General features: G+C 41.2%; 2 protein-coding genes across 2 annotated transcripts; both read left to right on the plus strand.

Annotated features, from left to right (window-relative positions):
• Positions 1 to 525: 525 nt before the first annotated feature.
• LOC102710947 (RING-H2 finger protein ATL39-like) lies at positions 526 to 5801 on the plus strand. Its single transcript, XM_006647617.3, has 3 exons — positions 526 to 1139; positions 2862 to 2959; positions 5064 to 5801. The coding sequence occupies exons 1-3, from the start codon at positions 915 to 917 to the stop codon at positions 5401 to 5403; spliced, it is 663 nt and encodes a 220-aa protein (XP_006647680.2). The 5' UTR covers positions 526 to 914; the 3' UTR covers positions 5404 to 5801.
• A 10221-nt stretch (positions 5802 to 16022) lies between these two features.
• LOC121053613 (ethylene-responsive transcription factor ERF027-like) lies at positions 16023 to 17867 on the plus strand. Its single transcript, XM_040521245.1, has one exon. It carries the CDS (start codon positions 16239 to 16241, stop codon positions 17043 to 17045), a length of 807 nt encoding a protein of 268 aa, XP_040377179.1. The 5' UTR covers positions 16023 to 16238; the 3' UTR covers positions 17046 to 17867.
• The last annotated feature ends 365 nt before the right edge of the window (positions 17868 to 18232 follow it).

Genomic DNA, 18232 nt, shown 5'->3' on the forward strand with positions numbered 1-18232 from the left:
TATTCCCGGGATGTATGAAAGTTATACCTTTTGTTTATGCAAGAACCAAGATAGATAGGTAAGTACACGGGAAAGCCCGTATCACGCATTCACGTAGCAGATCACGCACGCGGGCATCCCTCGATGATCAGGCATCGTGGCGACTGCCAAATCTTGGACTGTTCCGCGGCGCGCACCTGCTCCCTTCCCACGCTCCCACGCCGCCGCGGCGGGCCCGGCCCCGCCCCCGCGCACCCCTCCACTCCACCATTTCAAACAAACGCATCTCGTCACGGCCGCCGACCGCCGCCGACCCGACCCCTTCCCTGTGACAGCTGGACCCCCGGTTGGAGTGGGTGCCCGCACGTCATGGAGGGGGAGCGGAGGCAGACGCCATCGACCGAGTGGCTAGCTCGGGCGGCAGATCTGCTGCAGCTCGGCGCAGGCAGCGGCCAAGGCCAAGTTACTCCTACTAGGCAGCAGCAAGTGTACTCTAGTGTAGTAGCTAGACGCCGCAAGGCAGGCATCTCCACTCACTCGCACGAAGTCACGGGGAGATACTTCTCATTCTCGCGACGACGAGTGCTGACTGCTGCGTCACCAACTCAACGGATTCCATCTCCGCCGCCCCGCCCGCGGCCGCATCATTCCTTGCCAGCGGCCCACGCAAATCCCAAATCCCAAACCCTGCGCCGATGGCCACCGTCGCCCCGCCCGACCCCAGCACCCGCCGCCCCGCCGCTCTTATACGCCGCCGCGGCAGCGTCCTGCTCGAGCAACCGTATTAGCCACCACGGCCAGCCCGTTTGATCGATCCGCCTGCTGTTGCTGCTGCTGCTGCTGCGCGCGCGCGCGTGTTTTTTTTTTTCTTTTTTGGTTTTGGTTTTACCGCGGCGGACGAGAGGCGTGGGGGGAGGAAGCTCGGCCGGGCGGAGATGCTGGGGTCGGGGCTGAATCTGGTGACCACGGTGATCGGCTTCGGGATGAGCGCCACCTTCATCGTCTTCGTCTGCGCGCGCCTCATCTGCGGCCGCGCGGCGCGTGCCGAGGCGGAGGCCGACGCCGCCGAGGGCAGGGTCGTCGCCGCACGAGCCATGGCGGCTGGACCCCCGCCGTTCGACTTCGACGTCGAGTTCCGGGCCGCGGATCTCGACCGCACGGTGAGATTTCTACTCCGGTAATACAACACCTAGCGTTTAGCTGGTTACCGTGGAATGTCTCCAACGGGATCGTTCTGTGCCGCATTGCTGCGTGGTGAATTGTTGATGCTGTGCCGCTTGAATTGCTTTCGAACATAGCCTAAGTGACGAGTCCAATAGTTTGCAGCTTCTACGGGTATGTTAACCAATCCACACAACTGACAAATCGGCACCCCCCCCCCCACTGATTTAATTTGGTCTAGCCGCGAAAAAAAATTAATGTTTCCTTCATTTGATTGCAATTGCCTGGATATAAATTACACGACAGTTCAGCGCTTCAAGCTTGGTTATGAAAGGTTCGTTCATTTAATTTCAATTATCTGGATATAAATTAGACACCACTTTAAGGCTTCAAGCTATATACGCACATTCCCCGCAAAAAAAAAAAAAGCTATATACGCACATCACACCTTAACTCAGGATTACATATTTCCAGTATGCATACTATTTGCATCATGTTAGATGCTTTTCAAATCGTAAGGTAGACGGGCCTTGCCTATTTAAGATATAACTAAGCTTCAAACATGGAAAAATGCTTGCTACAAATGCATCTGAAAAATCCCAGTAACAACGAGGTGATAAAATGGACAAGGAAATAAAGTGTCTAAATTGTGCATTGAGTGAACTTGGGAACCAATTATGCTACTAAACGTAGTAATAAAAACTATTAACTTGACTAAACATCTTAATAGAATAGATTTATATTAATAAAAGAGAGAAAATTGTCTTCTTTGTTTTCAAAATAAATGCAGTTCGTGCAGGCCAAATAGTTACGACAGAGATTTCCTTTGTTGATCAAACCATCCATAACAATTTCAAGTTACTTAGCGTAATGTAAACTTATTTTTTATGATGCATGTGTAATGCAATGCTCGGTCACAATTTCTGATTAGATTATCATATTAAAGAACGCCCATAAAATCGAGGTGTCGTGATGTCTTTTTCCCTAGGTTGTTTTGAGAATGTCTTGATTGCTTTTGTCACCAATTAATTTTAACATGTCACATCATTTTGTGTAAGTCAATAGAAGGTTAGACATCTGAGTTGTCTGTTTCAACTGTGAATGTGACGTATATAAACTTATAAAGCATCTTTATTATTGCTTAGGGACAGACTAGAACCAGATTCTTGCCAGTTTGGTGCCGCGTTCAATCTTTAACCTTTACAGACATGCTAGCTTCCACTTGTAGATGACAACAAGATTTTTCAATGAGTTTCCTTTCAGGAAAAGTTTTAATCGATTGGGACTTCATGCAAACTTATATATAACTGATTGGTGTGATTTAGTTGACCTTTTACTTGTGCAATGGGCTGAGAATTTTCTTTGGCATAAAAATATATAAACAGCATGAAACGATCGGACTACTGTACCTATATATTGATAACATAACAATATTACTGAAAAAAACGAACAATTGCCAAAGAGAACTCAGACAGCCCTTCCAGATTCCAAATGTAAAGGCACAGCAAGGTGCTCCCGCTGTCTCATGGGCATTTGTTTCATCAACTTTTGATGAGCTCCCTTTTAGCCTTAATTACTTCATGCATCATTTCTAATGGGAAAATGTTTACTTGAACTGTCAAATTCAGATACTCGTGTTACTAAATGGATAATCACTGCATTAATTAGGTATCTGCTTGTGTTCGGAGATTAACTTAGCTATTCCCTTTCTTTTTAAATAGATCGAGCATACACGTAGTGGGTTGGAACCTTTTATTGTTGCTGCAATTCCTACAATGAATTACAGCTATGAGGCCTTCCAATCAAAAGATGATGCCCAGTAAGTGTACTTTATGCTGTTGAGTTACTTATGTGCTTCCATCTTTCGATCTCCTGTCTATCATGTTTGCCTGTTCTGGATTAGCTGCTAGATTCATGAGATAGTACCTGCAACTGTCCAGTTACCTGCATCAAACTTTCATTGCTCAGTTGGAAACTTTTTATTTATGAAACCACTCAGTTGGAAACTTGGAATGCCCGTACAGTTTTGTTTTCAACAAATTTCATTGAAATTCATTTAAAAGAGTATTCAAGCAGTCTGGCAGCGTGCATAATATGTTAATATAAGCTGAACAATTGCAAACAACTCTGTTAGAAAAATGATGATCCAATGCTTGTAACCTAAAACTTCTATCAAATTTAATATATTGGTGAAATGGTGATCTCGTGTTGTGAAGCATATGTTACAGCTGGCTAAGTGGTTTGTCTGTCTGAAAATGAAATATATTTGAACAGCTCACCAGACTAGAAATTTTATAAAAAGTCAATACTATTTGAATGAACTAGCTTATTGCCTTTGCGCTACAACGAGATTTTATTTAAAAACATCATTAACTTGTTATTTATATTATTTTTTTATTTATCATTTCTTGATTGCTGCATATATTCTTTTATTGACATGTGAGACTATTGGTCCCACAATCTTTTTTCTTCTCACATAGAATTAGTGAGTGTAATTGACATGTGAGATCTACAATTATTTTTCCTTTAAAAAAAGAGTATAGATAAAAAATAGGGATCCAGTGATGGTGGTGACGGATTCATTGCCACTAGCTACCACCATTTCTAATGTTTATAAGTGTATAGAAAATTACAAAAATAAATGCTGAGTAAGAAAAAAAAATGTGAAAATAGCATCTGTCGAACTTTGTGTGGTCGACAGGCCCTTATCAAACACAGGACGGAAGTCAGTGCCCCATCGAACTGAGGAAGTTCGACATGTCACACACCTAGTGTAGGCTACATCAGGTGTGCTCCCTATCAAACTCCCCTAGTTTGAAAGCTTCCACTGTCAGTTCTATTGAACGTTAGTAGTAGTTCGAGAAATGCATTTAAAATGTTGCCCCACCTTAAAAGGCTCCTATCGAATTGTTGATAGGCCCCATATCGAACTGATAGATGTCGATAGGCCCCGTATTGACCAGGCCCAGATCGATAGGTCCATATTTTTGTAATTTTCGGTATCCAATTTTTTTTCTTTTTTGATTTTCCATCTAAATGGTATTATTTATTAAAAAAAATTTCCTAGACTAGCTATTTAGTTGTGATTTATAAGCTATACAACATGTTGGTGCTTTCAGGAACAAGAATGAGCTGTCTGTAGTTATTCTTTAATGACTTGATCTCATTTTTAAATGGAGGTATAGAAATGAGCGGGCCTGATAACTGAACGTCAACCCATCCTTCCTAATCCAACGTGGCTATCAATGATCCCGAGGCTCTGCTTGGCATAGCTTCAGATCCAAGATTTTTGAGATATTATTACATTGATAACATTTGGGCAAATCAATTGGTTTATTTTATACGAAATACAAAATTCTAGACCATTTAAATTAAACTTAAATCCAGCGTGAATTTGGGATCTAGAGCGATGCCAAACAGGTTCAGAAGAATCAATAAAATAAAAGATCCTTGAGAAGATTGTACAGAAAATCGTCAGATTAGTTGTGTTTATCTGTGCTTGTGTTGATGTATCAGATATACAAGACATGAATTTATTTGTGGAGAAGAGAAAATATATTTAGGATTATATTCTTGATTAAGAACAATCCCTCTAGCATTTATTTGGTGAACAGAATAGCACAGGGCATGCATACTCTTGGCTGTTGGCTGCCTTTTTCTTTTTATCTTGGTTCTACAGCTTCATGGCGAGAAGTAACTTTTTTCTCAACATATATTTGTAACGGGGTCTTCCTGTTAAAAAATAGGAATAGTCAAGAGAAAAACCGCTTATGTCAAGATTATTCTTGCTGATTATCTAGTCAATAATTTTTTTGTTGGTTGGCTATGGTCCCTTATTTATGCTGTGACAGGCATGGAGAAGTTATGGTCTTCCAGAAATAATTTTGTAGCTATTTGACCCCTTTTTATTTTTTGTTTACCAGGTGCTCCATATGTTTAGGTGAATACAATGAGAAAGAGATTCTGCGGATCATGCCCAAATGTCGCCATAATTTTCATCTTTCCTGTATAGATGTATGGTTACAGAAGCAAACGACTTGCCCGATATGCCGGATCTCGTTGAAGGACCTGCCCGGTGGCAAACCTGCCGAGTCCCCTGCCCGTAGTCTTCCTCAACTATTCAGTCACCCTGAAAGCTCTGTGAGTCGATCACCTCATTGGATACTTCCTATCCATCGTGATCGTACTGGAGGTAGAGAAATCAGTCCGGTTTCACAAGAAACAGTAGAGGTGGTTATTGAAATCCAACAAGAAATTCATTGAGGACATGGATGTATAGAGGCGAGATATCGATGATAGACGTTGACGAATAATATCTATCGCAGAAATGATGTGCGTTCTTCCAGCAGCTCACGGCTTTTGGCACAGGGAATTTGTTTGCTACAGGGCTGGATTTTAGGCATTCTTTGTATATTTGAGGGTGTAGATTAGCGGGTTTTTCGCCTCACTGTTCCTTTAATTTTTTATGTGTTCTGGGTGTATAGTGAAAAAGGAAGCATTAACAGTACTGATCGTATTCGGGGAGGCAAAAATATTTGTAGCAGCTCCGTTGTTGAGAGGTCGTAATTGCTCTCTTCGACTCTTCGGCTTGGGCGGGTGCCTTATAGCAATTCTATTACAAGACCATAGTCATGATTTGATTTCTATGTCTTTCATATCAAAGAGAAACTATTATTAGATATCAATCTTATAATGTAAATATTACTAATTCCTATTTGAATTTAATGATATTCACTTCTCATTGTGTTTTTTTTATTATGTAAAAATCATGTCTTATGTGCGATACATTTTTTTATTTACTTGTCAAATTACTTTCTATACTATCCTAATACATGGTAACTCATTTACTTTTATAGATATTATTAGTCATTGTATTAGTAATGTCCTTAAAACAATGTTATAGATTCGCGGTTTTAATGCGTTAAGAACAAATTGTGTCTCGTGAGAAATTCAGTCCCCTCCATGAACACCATGTTACTTCACTCGACTTCAGAACAAGAATAACAGTTCACATGGATACTTGGAAATGATCAAATCAACATTACAGAAAGCATCATACTTGTACAATGTACGATAGCTTGACAGGTAGGGAATTGTGATAATTCATGGCTGTGTCTTCTGCATCAACAGCTGTGACGACGCAAGTTTTCAACGAAGATGAGGTCGCCCCTGTTTCTGCACTGTGAGCGACTGTAACTCTGCAAGGGACACATCATCGTCCACGACCGTTTGTTGTGACACCACGTTGTCGCATCGCGACAGTGGCCAACTCAGCCTGGCAACGGTTCATCGCTCGGCGTAGTGTAGTAAGGCCCTGTGTAGTGTCCAAAAATTTCCCCCAAAAACATCCCATCGAATCTTTAGACATCTAAAAGAGTATTAAACATGGATGAAACAAAAAACTAATTTTACAGTTATGTGAGAAATCGTAAGACGAATCTTTTGAGCCTAATTAGTTTATGATTACTCATAAGTGCTACAGTAACTAATATGCGCTAATGACGGATTAATTAGGCTCAAATGATTCGTCTCACGGTTTTTAGTCGAGCCGTGAAATTCGTTTTTTTCATTCGTGTTCGAAAACCATTTCCAGCATCCGGTCAAATATCTAATGTGACATCCAAAAATTTTCATTTCCCCGACTAAACACCCTCTAATCCTAGCAAGTTGTTGTAGCAACGTGTTTGTTACAAACGAGAACAGGGAGAAAGAGAAAAAAGGAAAATCTCTGGCTGGGTCAGTGTGAAGCTGCAGCTGGTAGCGTAGGGCACGGCTGCGAGGAGATGGGGGACTAGTTAAATACTGTGGCAACGCTGCTGGCCAGGTCCGCCGCGGCGGCGGACGGACGAGCGCTTCGGGTGAGGCCAGCGTGCGGCTTGTTACCGTCGCGAGGCAGCTGGTGCCTGGTATGGTAGCCGCGGAGCGGAGCGGAGCGGAGGGAGAGGTAGGTACCCCGCGCGCAAAGTCGCGCCGGGTCGCGATCGCACGAGCACGGCGTCACCAGCTCGCTCTCCACGCGGCTTGGCTTTGCTTACGGCGTGCCGAGAGTCCACCGGATAGATTGTGATAGTTTGCCAGGGCGGCCGCCTTTTATTTTGAGCCGACTTTACTTAGGGAATGTGGAATCAATTAGTCCTCCCTGCGTGCGAACTGTGTGGATCACCCTGACCGATTCTGCGGCACCATCGATCTGCGTAGTCCGTCCGAAACCAGCGTGACGGGAGAGACGAGGTGCTTGCTTCCGGACCCAACTACACGTACGTCTAGACCCGGATGGGCTGGACCAGGGTGCACTGTGCCCGGGTGCGTCGTGTACATGGAACGGATAAGAAAAAGGTGATCCCTCGAGCGTGAGAGGTGTTCTCCCGGACTACGCTTTTTATACGCCGTGGATTCGTTCGTGCTCTAACTTTTCAGGTTTTTGGACTCGGGGGAAAAGGATGGGCACGTCCGCAGCACGTCAGTTCGGCTAAATTAATTAGCCCGTGTAAAACGGGAAAAAGTTGTTAATATATAATTAAGTATTAGCTATTGTAAACTTGAAAATGGATGATTAATCTAATTTTTTAAGTAACTTTGGTATATTTAAAAATATAACATATAGCATATATCAGGAAATGTGTGTACGGAAGAACAGGTGAATATTAATTATCTTCGTTGGTGTTTGTGAACACGCCTAATACGCTGTTACTAATTTCTTTGAGGTTTTGTAACACATACATAGCATTAAGCTTCTAGGCACACATCACTCCAACCTTACTTAAAAAGAAAAAATCTAATGAATGTTATTGACAAATACTTAAATCTAAGAAATGTCATCGACGAATGCGAGTTCTAATAAATACCATTGTACAGATGAATTTGTCTAATAAATGCCATCGCCATTAGGGTTCCGTTCAAAATTTCCGTTAAGTACTATAGTATGAACAGTATATTTAACGGTAGAAACGGACGGAACCCTAACAGCAATGGCATTTCTCAGACAAATTTGTTTATAAGATAGCATTTTTTAGAATTTGTATTCGTCAATGACATTTCTTAGACTCAGACGTTTGTCAATGGTATTTTTTTAGATTTTCTCTACTAAAAAAGAGCAATTTATCATTATTAAGAAAATTCTAGAAGCTACTATCTTTCATAGTGTAAAATTTGATATGTCTAATCAAAATTTTGAGTACAAATTTTGGCACCAAAAAATATTTTTAAGGATAATAAAATTGTCCTAGGGACAATCATACCACACAAACACATATGTGGGTGCACGGAGACGAGTGATCAGTCCTTTCGTTTGATTAAAATACTACTCCCTCCGTTTCACAATATAAGATTTTCTAGATTTGCTTAGATTCATATGGATGCTAACGAATCTAGACACATATATAAATTATATATATTTATCCATTGATAAATCTAGATAAGTTTAGAAAGCCAGCCATCCATATATACAATATCCATGAACATCAAGATTTTAATTCCTAGTAGACGAAATAATGCATCCACTGTTTCTATTAAGAGCGTGCCTAATCGTTTGATTGCAGCATTTCTAGTGCTTTACGTTATCTAGCGTATCCGTGGCAAAATAAATTGCATGATAATTTTGTTAAGTTAAGATAAATTATATGTCTTTTATCTTCGGACTTATTTTGTCAACAGACATAGAACCAAAAGATTATGTTGTTAAAAAATTAAATGATATTGAGTGACCGGACAATTCCCTAGCTCTTGTATTAAGGTGAATAGCTGAATTAACAACTAATAAAATATATGAACTAAATCAAGTTGTTATTACTTCATTGATCTGTGTAATTCAATCAACAAGAGAAGAGACATTTGTGGGTTCTATGTATAGAAATGCACCAAATTTTTTACAATGTTCTTCTACATAATAAATTAATACCCCCTTTAAATTTCAGTTAAATTTGATATTTTCTATAATATGGACATGAATTTAAAAAATTTGGATCCTGAATTTTGCACATATCAAATAGGTATAGGCAAAGTGAGTAAAAATAAGTACTGCCATCCCTATAGCCAAATTTTAAATATGTAACTTTCTACCTGTATCATGCCCATATAGTGTAAATAATGTTGGTATGTGTATGGGAATGCATTATGGATACCCACTGGCAAACGAAATTCTTGTTACAAAACCTTCTTGCTGTTCGAAAGCCTCTAATTATTCCTGTCTTGGCTAGAACTAAATGCGCGGTAAATAACAAAGGGAAAACTGGTCACTTTACCAGATCTGGCATTATAATTATGGAACCTAGCTAATAATTGCATCTTAGTCTCATGCAGCATGCCACTTGTTTCTATAGTTGGTATTTGATAGCTAGGCTTGTGGATTCCTACATATATAAGTTTAGTTTCGTAACCGTTTGCATCCTACATGCAAATGGAGCAACTTGACAATGTATACGCACCCTACTACTACCAGATTTTAGATGTGATTATAGCTGGGTTTTAATTATTAATATTAAAATGATGTTTCATAGCCATTTTCCACGTAGCTAGCAGTCTAGCACACCAGTAGCTACGAAGAAATGCGGTGTAAGGATTCTCAAGGAAAAAAATGTGTTCCTCGGTAGGAATCAATGATTATATTTGCAGAATGCTAGAACAAACACATGCCAATTTTTGAAATATAGGAAGAAATTAAGAAATATCTAAGCATGAATATACCTTCATTTTGCTATTCTTTACACAGTTTAAAGTGCAGCCACTGCACCAAGTTGATACATATATGACGGTCCATGTGTGACGGCCAAAGTGTGTTGCTATGGATAACTTTGTCTTGGATAGACCAAATAGATGCCTCTTAGAGATTATGCTCATGAGCATGCCTCCTTATAGGTAAGAACTCATCACTGACGGGCTTAAATATAGAACAGACACATATCTCTGATAGGCCAACATAAAGACTTACACAAGTAACCTCTTATCTATGATGGACGTTGAGTTTGCTCCCATCCCGAGTAAGACCTGTCACATATAAGATATTTCTTACCGTGATGGGTATTAAATTTTATACCCGTTGGTGATGACCTAAGAAAAAAATATCTCTTCTTCCTGTTTCAAGTCCCACCCTCTCATCCATACCCCTCCTTCCTCTCCCTCTGTCTTCTTCCTCCTTCCTACTCACTTCCCTAGAGGCAAGCATCCCCCACCCCCTCAAACCATTCCTCCCCATTGCCTCGATGCATGAGTCAGCTGAGTGCACCTCCTCCGATCCCTTCTTTCCCTCTATCCCGATGCGAGCGTCGACAAAATGCCAACCGTTGGGTGCCTCATCCTCCTCCTCTAGATGAAACTGTTAATTGGATCTGACCACCGCACAGCACCTCCTCCGCCTCGTTGACCACCGGTTGTTGCGGTCTCCATCTTCCAACCACAAGATGCTAGAACCATCCTCCATGAGGTCAGGGGACATGGACCTAACCATCGAATGTTGTCTTCCCTGAGACCTCCATCACCTCCCTTATAACTGCTTATCTCTAATGAGGACCATACCAATCATATATAATGGTTTAGGCCTGTCAGCGGTGATCTAGGCCGATGTAGTGAGCTAGAATTTTTTCATATAAATATAGCTTAATTTTGTGTGTGACTCGTGTTCATGTTTTCAAAAGTAAAATTGTATTTTCTAGGCAAATATTACTTATATATAAGTATAAATATATTTTATATTTTATATACAACTGCATTGCATTGATCACCACCCGCTATTATAATCCAGCTCAAATGTTTAAATGGTATATATCTTTCTCTTTTTACCCGATTAATATGGTATGTAATTCGTTGATATTTGCCTTTCCGCTCGTACATAACAGATACATATCAATTATGTACTCTCTTTCCACGTCCGGTGTTTTTGTTTGATGCAATCTTCAAAGGTATATTTTACCGGTTACTTTATCTAATTTCTTGCAAAACTAAACTATCCCAACTACAAATATTTCTAGCAAACTATCCCAATCACGAAGCTATAACTTTTATAACTTAAAAAAAATAGTGATATGCATGCAAACTTTTAAAATTTGCAGTTTTTTTTGTCACATACAACTTCACCACTAAATCTGTAGTTTGTTTAGCCCTTAAATTTGTAGTCTAAGATAAGATAAATTTGACGTTAAATCTTAGTATTTTCATACACATATTTAGATATATAGTTATGTGATAATTTATTCAAAGTAGGTGTAGTTTTATTAAAGTAACTCTTTTATCATGGTAGCCAGCATGTTCGGACTGTTTCCACGTAATCGACGAGTTCGACACCCATGAACAAAAGATGAATGACAAGGTAGTTTAATAGCTTTTTTTTGTCATATTAAGGCAAAATTGAATCACCTTTTCCTTATGGTGGGTCCTATATATTCGCCTGGAATGACAGTGATATCAAGAAATATTTGAATAATCTCTCCTTTGATCAAGTGACAGGCCCTGTTAATCTAGGATGACAGCGATTTCAAGGAAAAGTTTGCGCACCTTTTTTCTTGATCAGGAGATAACAATATATGTAGGTCCTATTAATTACGGTGTGAGTGTGCCACACATAGATTTCAAATTCAAGGAAGGATTAGAAGCACCTTTTGCCCGTGCTTCAATCGATCTGTCGCGCATAACACCGACTTAATTCACGCTCTACTATAGTGCTCAATTATCTGAAGATCGCAGAGAACTCGATGTAACAGCTACTACTATCTCGCAACGTAGTATAGTAGTAACCAGTAAACTAAGGGCATAAGAGCAAGTTTAATAGTAAAGCCAACTACTGGCTCTTATTTATTTATAGTCAATTTAATAGCCAACTCATACAATGTTACCTTTAAAAAAATCAATACATGGTTCCCACATGTTATACACATATTTTGTCTTAGAGCTCGTGTATAACTGGCTATAAATTAGTAGCTCATCTCTCGTCTCTCCCCTTTTATCTCTTTAAAATATGTTTATAGGTGTTTTATCGTTGTCGTGGACGACCTAAATTAATTATCGGATACCTGCAGGCCGGCCTCCTCGTCCCGGGCCGTGCAGCGTGTGCGATACCGTATCGCTTCTCTGGCCAATCGAATTGGGTGGGGAGAGCGTCGCGGGCGAGAGGAGAAAAGTCGCGGAGGACGTGGCATCGGGCAGGGTATGGGCGAGGAGCCAAAGACCGCGACTAAAACCGCACCGACCTGCGTACGCGCGGCGCGCGGCGCGCGGCGGCGGGCAGCGGATTGATCGCTCGATCGGGTTAAATTGGGTGGGCGCATCGATCGGTTCCTTCGTACCAAAGCAAATCGATTCCCCACCGCAAGGCTGCTGCACGCAGGTGATACAGGTGACTGGATACGTGGCTCCACCGAGGATCATACGCGTGTATTAACCTGTGGATAATGTTCGCAGGGAAAAAACCACGAATTACCCTGGAACTACCGCGGTCAACCAAAAACCCTTCGAATTCAAATACTCATTGCTTTTGTTTATTTGATGCTATTGATTTTTATATCTAATTTAACTAGCCATTTTATTTTAAAAGTTGTAAAATTATTAGATATTTTGATATTATTTATTTTGTTAGTAAATATACTATAAACATGACATATAATTTTGTATATCTAAAAAAATTAAATAAGACGAACGGTTAAGGTAGATCTAAAAGTTACCGAGATAACGTAGTGTAAAAATAGCATATTGTCTCTAGAGTTTTTTTTTCTTATATAAGGACATAATGAAAATTCTGTTCTACACTTATTTAGCCTATGAATGGACCTTGAGCAATGAAAATTAACAAAACATCATTTGAGACCACTTTATGCGCTATTGCCATCTAAGCACGCTCTACATGACTGATCGGTAGGTTAAATAAATTTCTCCACCTATTCCCATTTTGTCCATAACAAATTTTCTCGACATTTTTCCCTAAAGTAATCAATTGCAAATAAATTAGCTTCTTCAAACATCTACAAAATACTGTTAAAGTTGCCAAAATATATTTTGTTAAGTCAACATGACTATTATAGTATTGTTGAGTAGTAAGATCATCACTACGGCACTCATAAGATGTAGTCTTCTGGTGTCGAGGGAATTTATGAGATGCGCAAAGCCTGTATATTACGCACAAAATTTTGTATTGGTTTAACCCCCAGAGTTGATAATAACCTTAATCTTATTTATATGGACTATAGATGACAAGATCATACCAAATACAATGATCTAGAAGTGTATCTAGCCTACCAACTTACCTAGTCGAGAAGGCAGAAACTATAGTCAACGACTTAAGCTATATCTCCCCTCTGACTTGCACTTTATGTTTCTTAAGTTTATCTAAGTCTTGATTTATAGCATGGATAGCCTCTTCTTCAAGTAGAATTCATCATCCTTGCCGTATACAAGCAAGACAACCCTATTCATACCTGGGTCAAACTACATACAACTTTCCTTATCCGAAGCACCTTCTATCATTCTCCATACTCAAATCTATAAACGGCTGTCGCCTTCCGTTCTACTTAAGTATGTTGTATCCAGTGCAAAAGTTACTATGATTCTATGGTATGCACTATCTACTCCTCTGATAAGTACGGTAATTAAAATGTAGGCACTATGTTTGCATAATAAACCTTCAAATTTCCGCATTAACAAGAGGTAAAAACAAGAGGTTTAACCGTTAGATCATGATGGGTTTAAACTATAATGGTATAGATTGATTGGTACATTATATACAAAATACAATCTATTACATGTATAAAGTAATAGAAAAAAGCCACCATGTTCACTCTCACATGCTAGAAAATCTCATATTAATCAAAAAAAGAATCCTATTAGAAATATAATATCGGAGTTAAAAATAAAAAAAATATATAAGAGTCCATGTGTAAATACTATTTAGAAAAATTTAATTCGGATTAAAATTTGTAAAATAATTGATATTGACGGAAGAGTCCATCTATAAATGTAGTTTGGAAATATCTAAAATTTATGTTGAAAATAAGTAAAATTAAGAGAAAGAGTTAACATATAAATACCATTTTGAAATATCTAAAATTTTATTACAAATTAATTTTTATGAAGAAAAAACTTTATGTATAAATACAATTCAGAATACATATAATAAGACTCGATCAAAAAATTAATTTAGAAAAATTAATTTCAAATTAACAATTAATTATTATCAAGATAACATACCCTACATAACGATGGTAGCTGCACAATATATGCGGGCCACCATGCTAGTTATATATATTTAAAATTCTAAAAATATATATCATATCTGATTATACTTTTAATTAAAATTAATGTATTCTATAGAAAGTGCGGTTGCAAGTAGTGAAAACAAAAATAAGATTTGTATATGAAATAATTCCAATCTATATTTAGTTTGATATAAATATCATATTTGTATTTACAAAAGTAGAAGATAATAAGAGTTCTGTGTCGAATCTATTCTATTTCTATTTGGCTCACTGTAATATTCTGTGGGAAATTCGCTAGTTTTAATCAAACCGGTCTATATATAATTCTTCCTTGAAACAGCACTCGAGAAACTAGTATTACCTTTATTTCATAATTTAAAACATATAGACAGTTTTGAATCTACGTTTAACTATTCGTCTTATTAAAAAAATTATTCAAATATACAAAACTAAGTCATACTTAAAGTTTCTATAATAATAAATCAAATCAAATCATAATAAAATAATTAATAATCATATATTTTTTAATATGATAAATGATCAAACATAAATATAAAAGTCAACACTGTCCTATAAAAAACCATTAAGGGAGTATTTCTCTATTTCTAAATCTACAGAGTACTCCTATCCACAGTTTATTCTTATTCCTACTTTGACGAAACGACCACGATCGTGGTCGCACCATATAGCTTCATAATATGAAAAATCTGATGACCCCAGTACGTCGATTGGCGTAATACCATATCATTATGTTTTATATGTTGGGATTTGGGCACCAACCCCAGGTGCATGCATGCGTTGCTCATTCCAACAGAAGCAGGAGAAACTTTGTCAAAGCCCGTGTCTGAAATAAAACGCCGCGCCGATATCGCGAAGCGTATAGCTAAGCTGCAGAGCCCCCGCCGCGCGCGCCTCCGCCCCCACGCAAAGGTTCGGCGAAGAAAGTGGCCAAGAAAAGTGAAGAAAAGCCATGGCAAATCGGAGGCCCACTTGGCAGGCAGGCGCCTCCGCCGGATGCCCAGCACCCGTCACCCACACCGGGGCCCGCCCGGCCGTACGTATCTCTTGTTCGTTCGATCTCCTCGCGTCAGCGACAGCGGCCAACGGGAATTAGCAGCAATCACACTTGATAATTGTGTGGTCAGCTAGGAGGCTAATTAGAATTTATTTAGAACCCCACGTATTAAAAAACTGAACTACTGGGGGCCAATGGGCCATGAGTACTAGTCTGGCGATCGAGGCGGAAGACAGCGACGGCGCCACCCCCGCCGTGTTGTTGCTCCCGCGAAGATAAGACGAAGAAGCGATGCAGCTGTGGGGATCGATTCAGCCACGCTAATTAAGCAAACCGGTAAGTGGTTTTTATGCTGCTGGCTAGCTAGGAGGATAGCTTAGCTTAGCTTAGTTAGGTGGCGCCACTTCACCACTTGTGCGGCTTTGCTCCCCGGGCACCAGCTCATCGCAAGCCAAGCATACACATCCATCTCCCCGCTCAAATTACGCGTCTCCGACTCCGGCTGCGCGCGCGCCTCCTCATCTCCTCGTCTGCTGCTACCGGGCCGGCGGCCTCCTCCCTCTACTCGCGTCCACCTCGAGAGATCTTTTCACCATGGCGGACCTCACGCTTCTTGCCCGCTTCTTTACCACCCTTTATATAGCCCCAATCCCCCTCGTGCGTTCCATGAAACCTACTAGCTTAGGCTTAGCTGATGCTCTTGCTCTCTCTCTCGTTCTATCCCTCTTGCTGCCCAAGCAGATCGACTTGCAAGCTTCGATTGTCTCGAGACGCATACTTGCTTAGCAGACCGGCAGATATTCTCTTGGTACAGCGGCCATAGCTAGATGAGTAGGTGCACTGTAGTTTAATTTGGCGGATATAGGTCCTAAGGTGTATATATGCCGATGGGTGTGCCCTAATGGTAGATGGCTGACCTGCCCGAGGAACCGTCGACTGCGTCCTCGACAGCTCCTCCTCCTCAAGTGCAAACTGCTGGCCTGCCGGCCGAGCCTTCTCCCGGTCCTGCATCGCCTCATTCACCGTCGACGGAGCAAGGGGAGAAGACGACGGGGGTAGCCACGGCGTCGGCGACGGCGAGCTCGGGCGAGCCATCGCCACGGTCCTCGGGGAAGCATGCCTTCTACCGGGGCATCCGGTGCAGGAGCGGCAAATGGGTCTCGGAGATCCGCGAGCCGCGCAAGGCCCGCCGCATATGGCTAGGGACGTACCCGACGGCCGAGATGGCCGCGGCGGCCTACGACGTGGCCGCGCGCGCGCTCCGCGGGGCCGACGCGGTGCTGAATTTCCCCGGCGCCACCGCCTCCCGCCCGGTCCCGGCGTCCGCGTCCCCCGCGGACATACGCGCCGCGGCGGCCGCAGCAGCCGCGGCCGCCGCGCACCTTGAGCAGCCGCACGGCGGAGAGGCTCATCGTACCGGCACTGCCGATCCTGCCGCCTCCGCCACAGTGGAGCAGCAGCAACAACAACATCAACGGTACGGCACGAGCAGTCCGACCACCGACGACGCCGCGGCCCACCCGCCGCCAATGGAAGGAGGAGTTGGCAATGACGATTTCATGGACGAAGAGGCCATCTTCGAGCTGCCGCAGCTGCTGCGCAACATGGCGGCGGGCATGATGATGAGCCCGCCGAGGCTGAGCCCCACCACCTCCGACGTGTCGCCGGAGCCGTCGGAGGCAGGCGAGAGCCTGTGGAGCTACCGTGATCCCTAGCAACTCGCACGCAGAGACTGCCATCCATCGATCGCGCGCCATGTCTTGGTGAGCTGGGCGGTAATTAATAAAATCTAAGTACGTACTACTATAGCATCTAGCTAGCTAGCGACCCGAATTAATCATGCATGGCAAGATAAGGAGAGAGAAGTAGGGTACACTCAACACACATCCATATGGACCCAGAGGCCGGCCGGTGCGCCGCAGCGTCCTCTATCTGGTAATATATATATATGTATATATGCCATAAGGAGCGTTGTTAATACTCATATATATGCCACCCAGTACCCACTTCGATTTTTTGTGTCCTAGCTAGCTAGCTAATTAATTACCTTTTCCAATTTACCTTTTCTTTGTTACTTTTGGCAGTTCTTTTTTCGTTTTAATTGTGATTCCGTGTGACTAAGCCAAGTCGTCCACTTGCTGATTCACTTGGATTATTGCTCGTTTTAGTATAAGAGCATGCAAGCACGTGGTTTTTTTCTAAGTGCCAAGTGAATCTCTCATGTCAGTGAGACTTGGTGCTGGCTATATATGTACATGGGTGTGCCATCACTGTAACTGTAGACCAGGAAAAATATTATGTGGTGGACAAGCAAAGAGGTGCAGACATGCATGCATGGTTACACTTTAGCCTTTTCTAGATGTTGTCACCTTTTGTAGTAGTTTATATACAGGAACAGGTTGGGGAAGTTGGCCGTTGAAAAGATCCTGAGCAAGCAGTTTGGTGGGCATTCTTTTAAGTTATATATATACAACTCCATCTGCTCGCAACCAGTGTCATTGTTTCAAACAATAGATTTGCCACTCCTCAATAATAATGCAAGGGTTTGATGCTCATGTGATTATATGAGACTATAAAGACAGGCATGGGAGTAGCAAATCCTCAAATATCACAATATATACTGAGAGTGACAAATTATTGTTATTGCCTTGTTAGATTTGTTATAATCGTCTAAAAGCTGGATTTGTTGGTCTTGCATGTTATTAAGTATTTTATACACATATGATTAGGAATAGTAGAATTGGGTAAATCAGTTGCATATGCATCACGGTTACTTCTCAAATACAGATAGTATAGTTGCTAGGGACCTTAAATTGTTATCTACATTTTATTTTCTTTAATAAGAGGAAAACATTTTGTCAACCTCTTTATAACCAAATTCTACAATGTTTAGGACATCATG

The sequence above is a fragment of the Oryza brachyantha genome, chromosome 2, assembly GCF_000231095.2.
Source record: "Oryza brachyantha chromosome 2, ObraRS2, whole genome shotgun sequence".
NCBI lineage: Eukaryota > Viridiplantae > Streptophyta > Magnoliopsida > Poales > Poaceae > Oryza > Oryza brachyantha.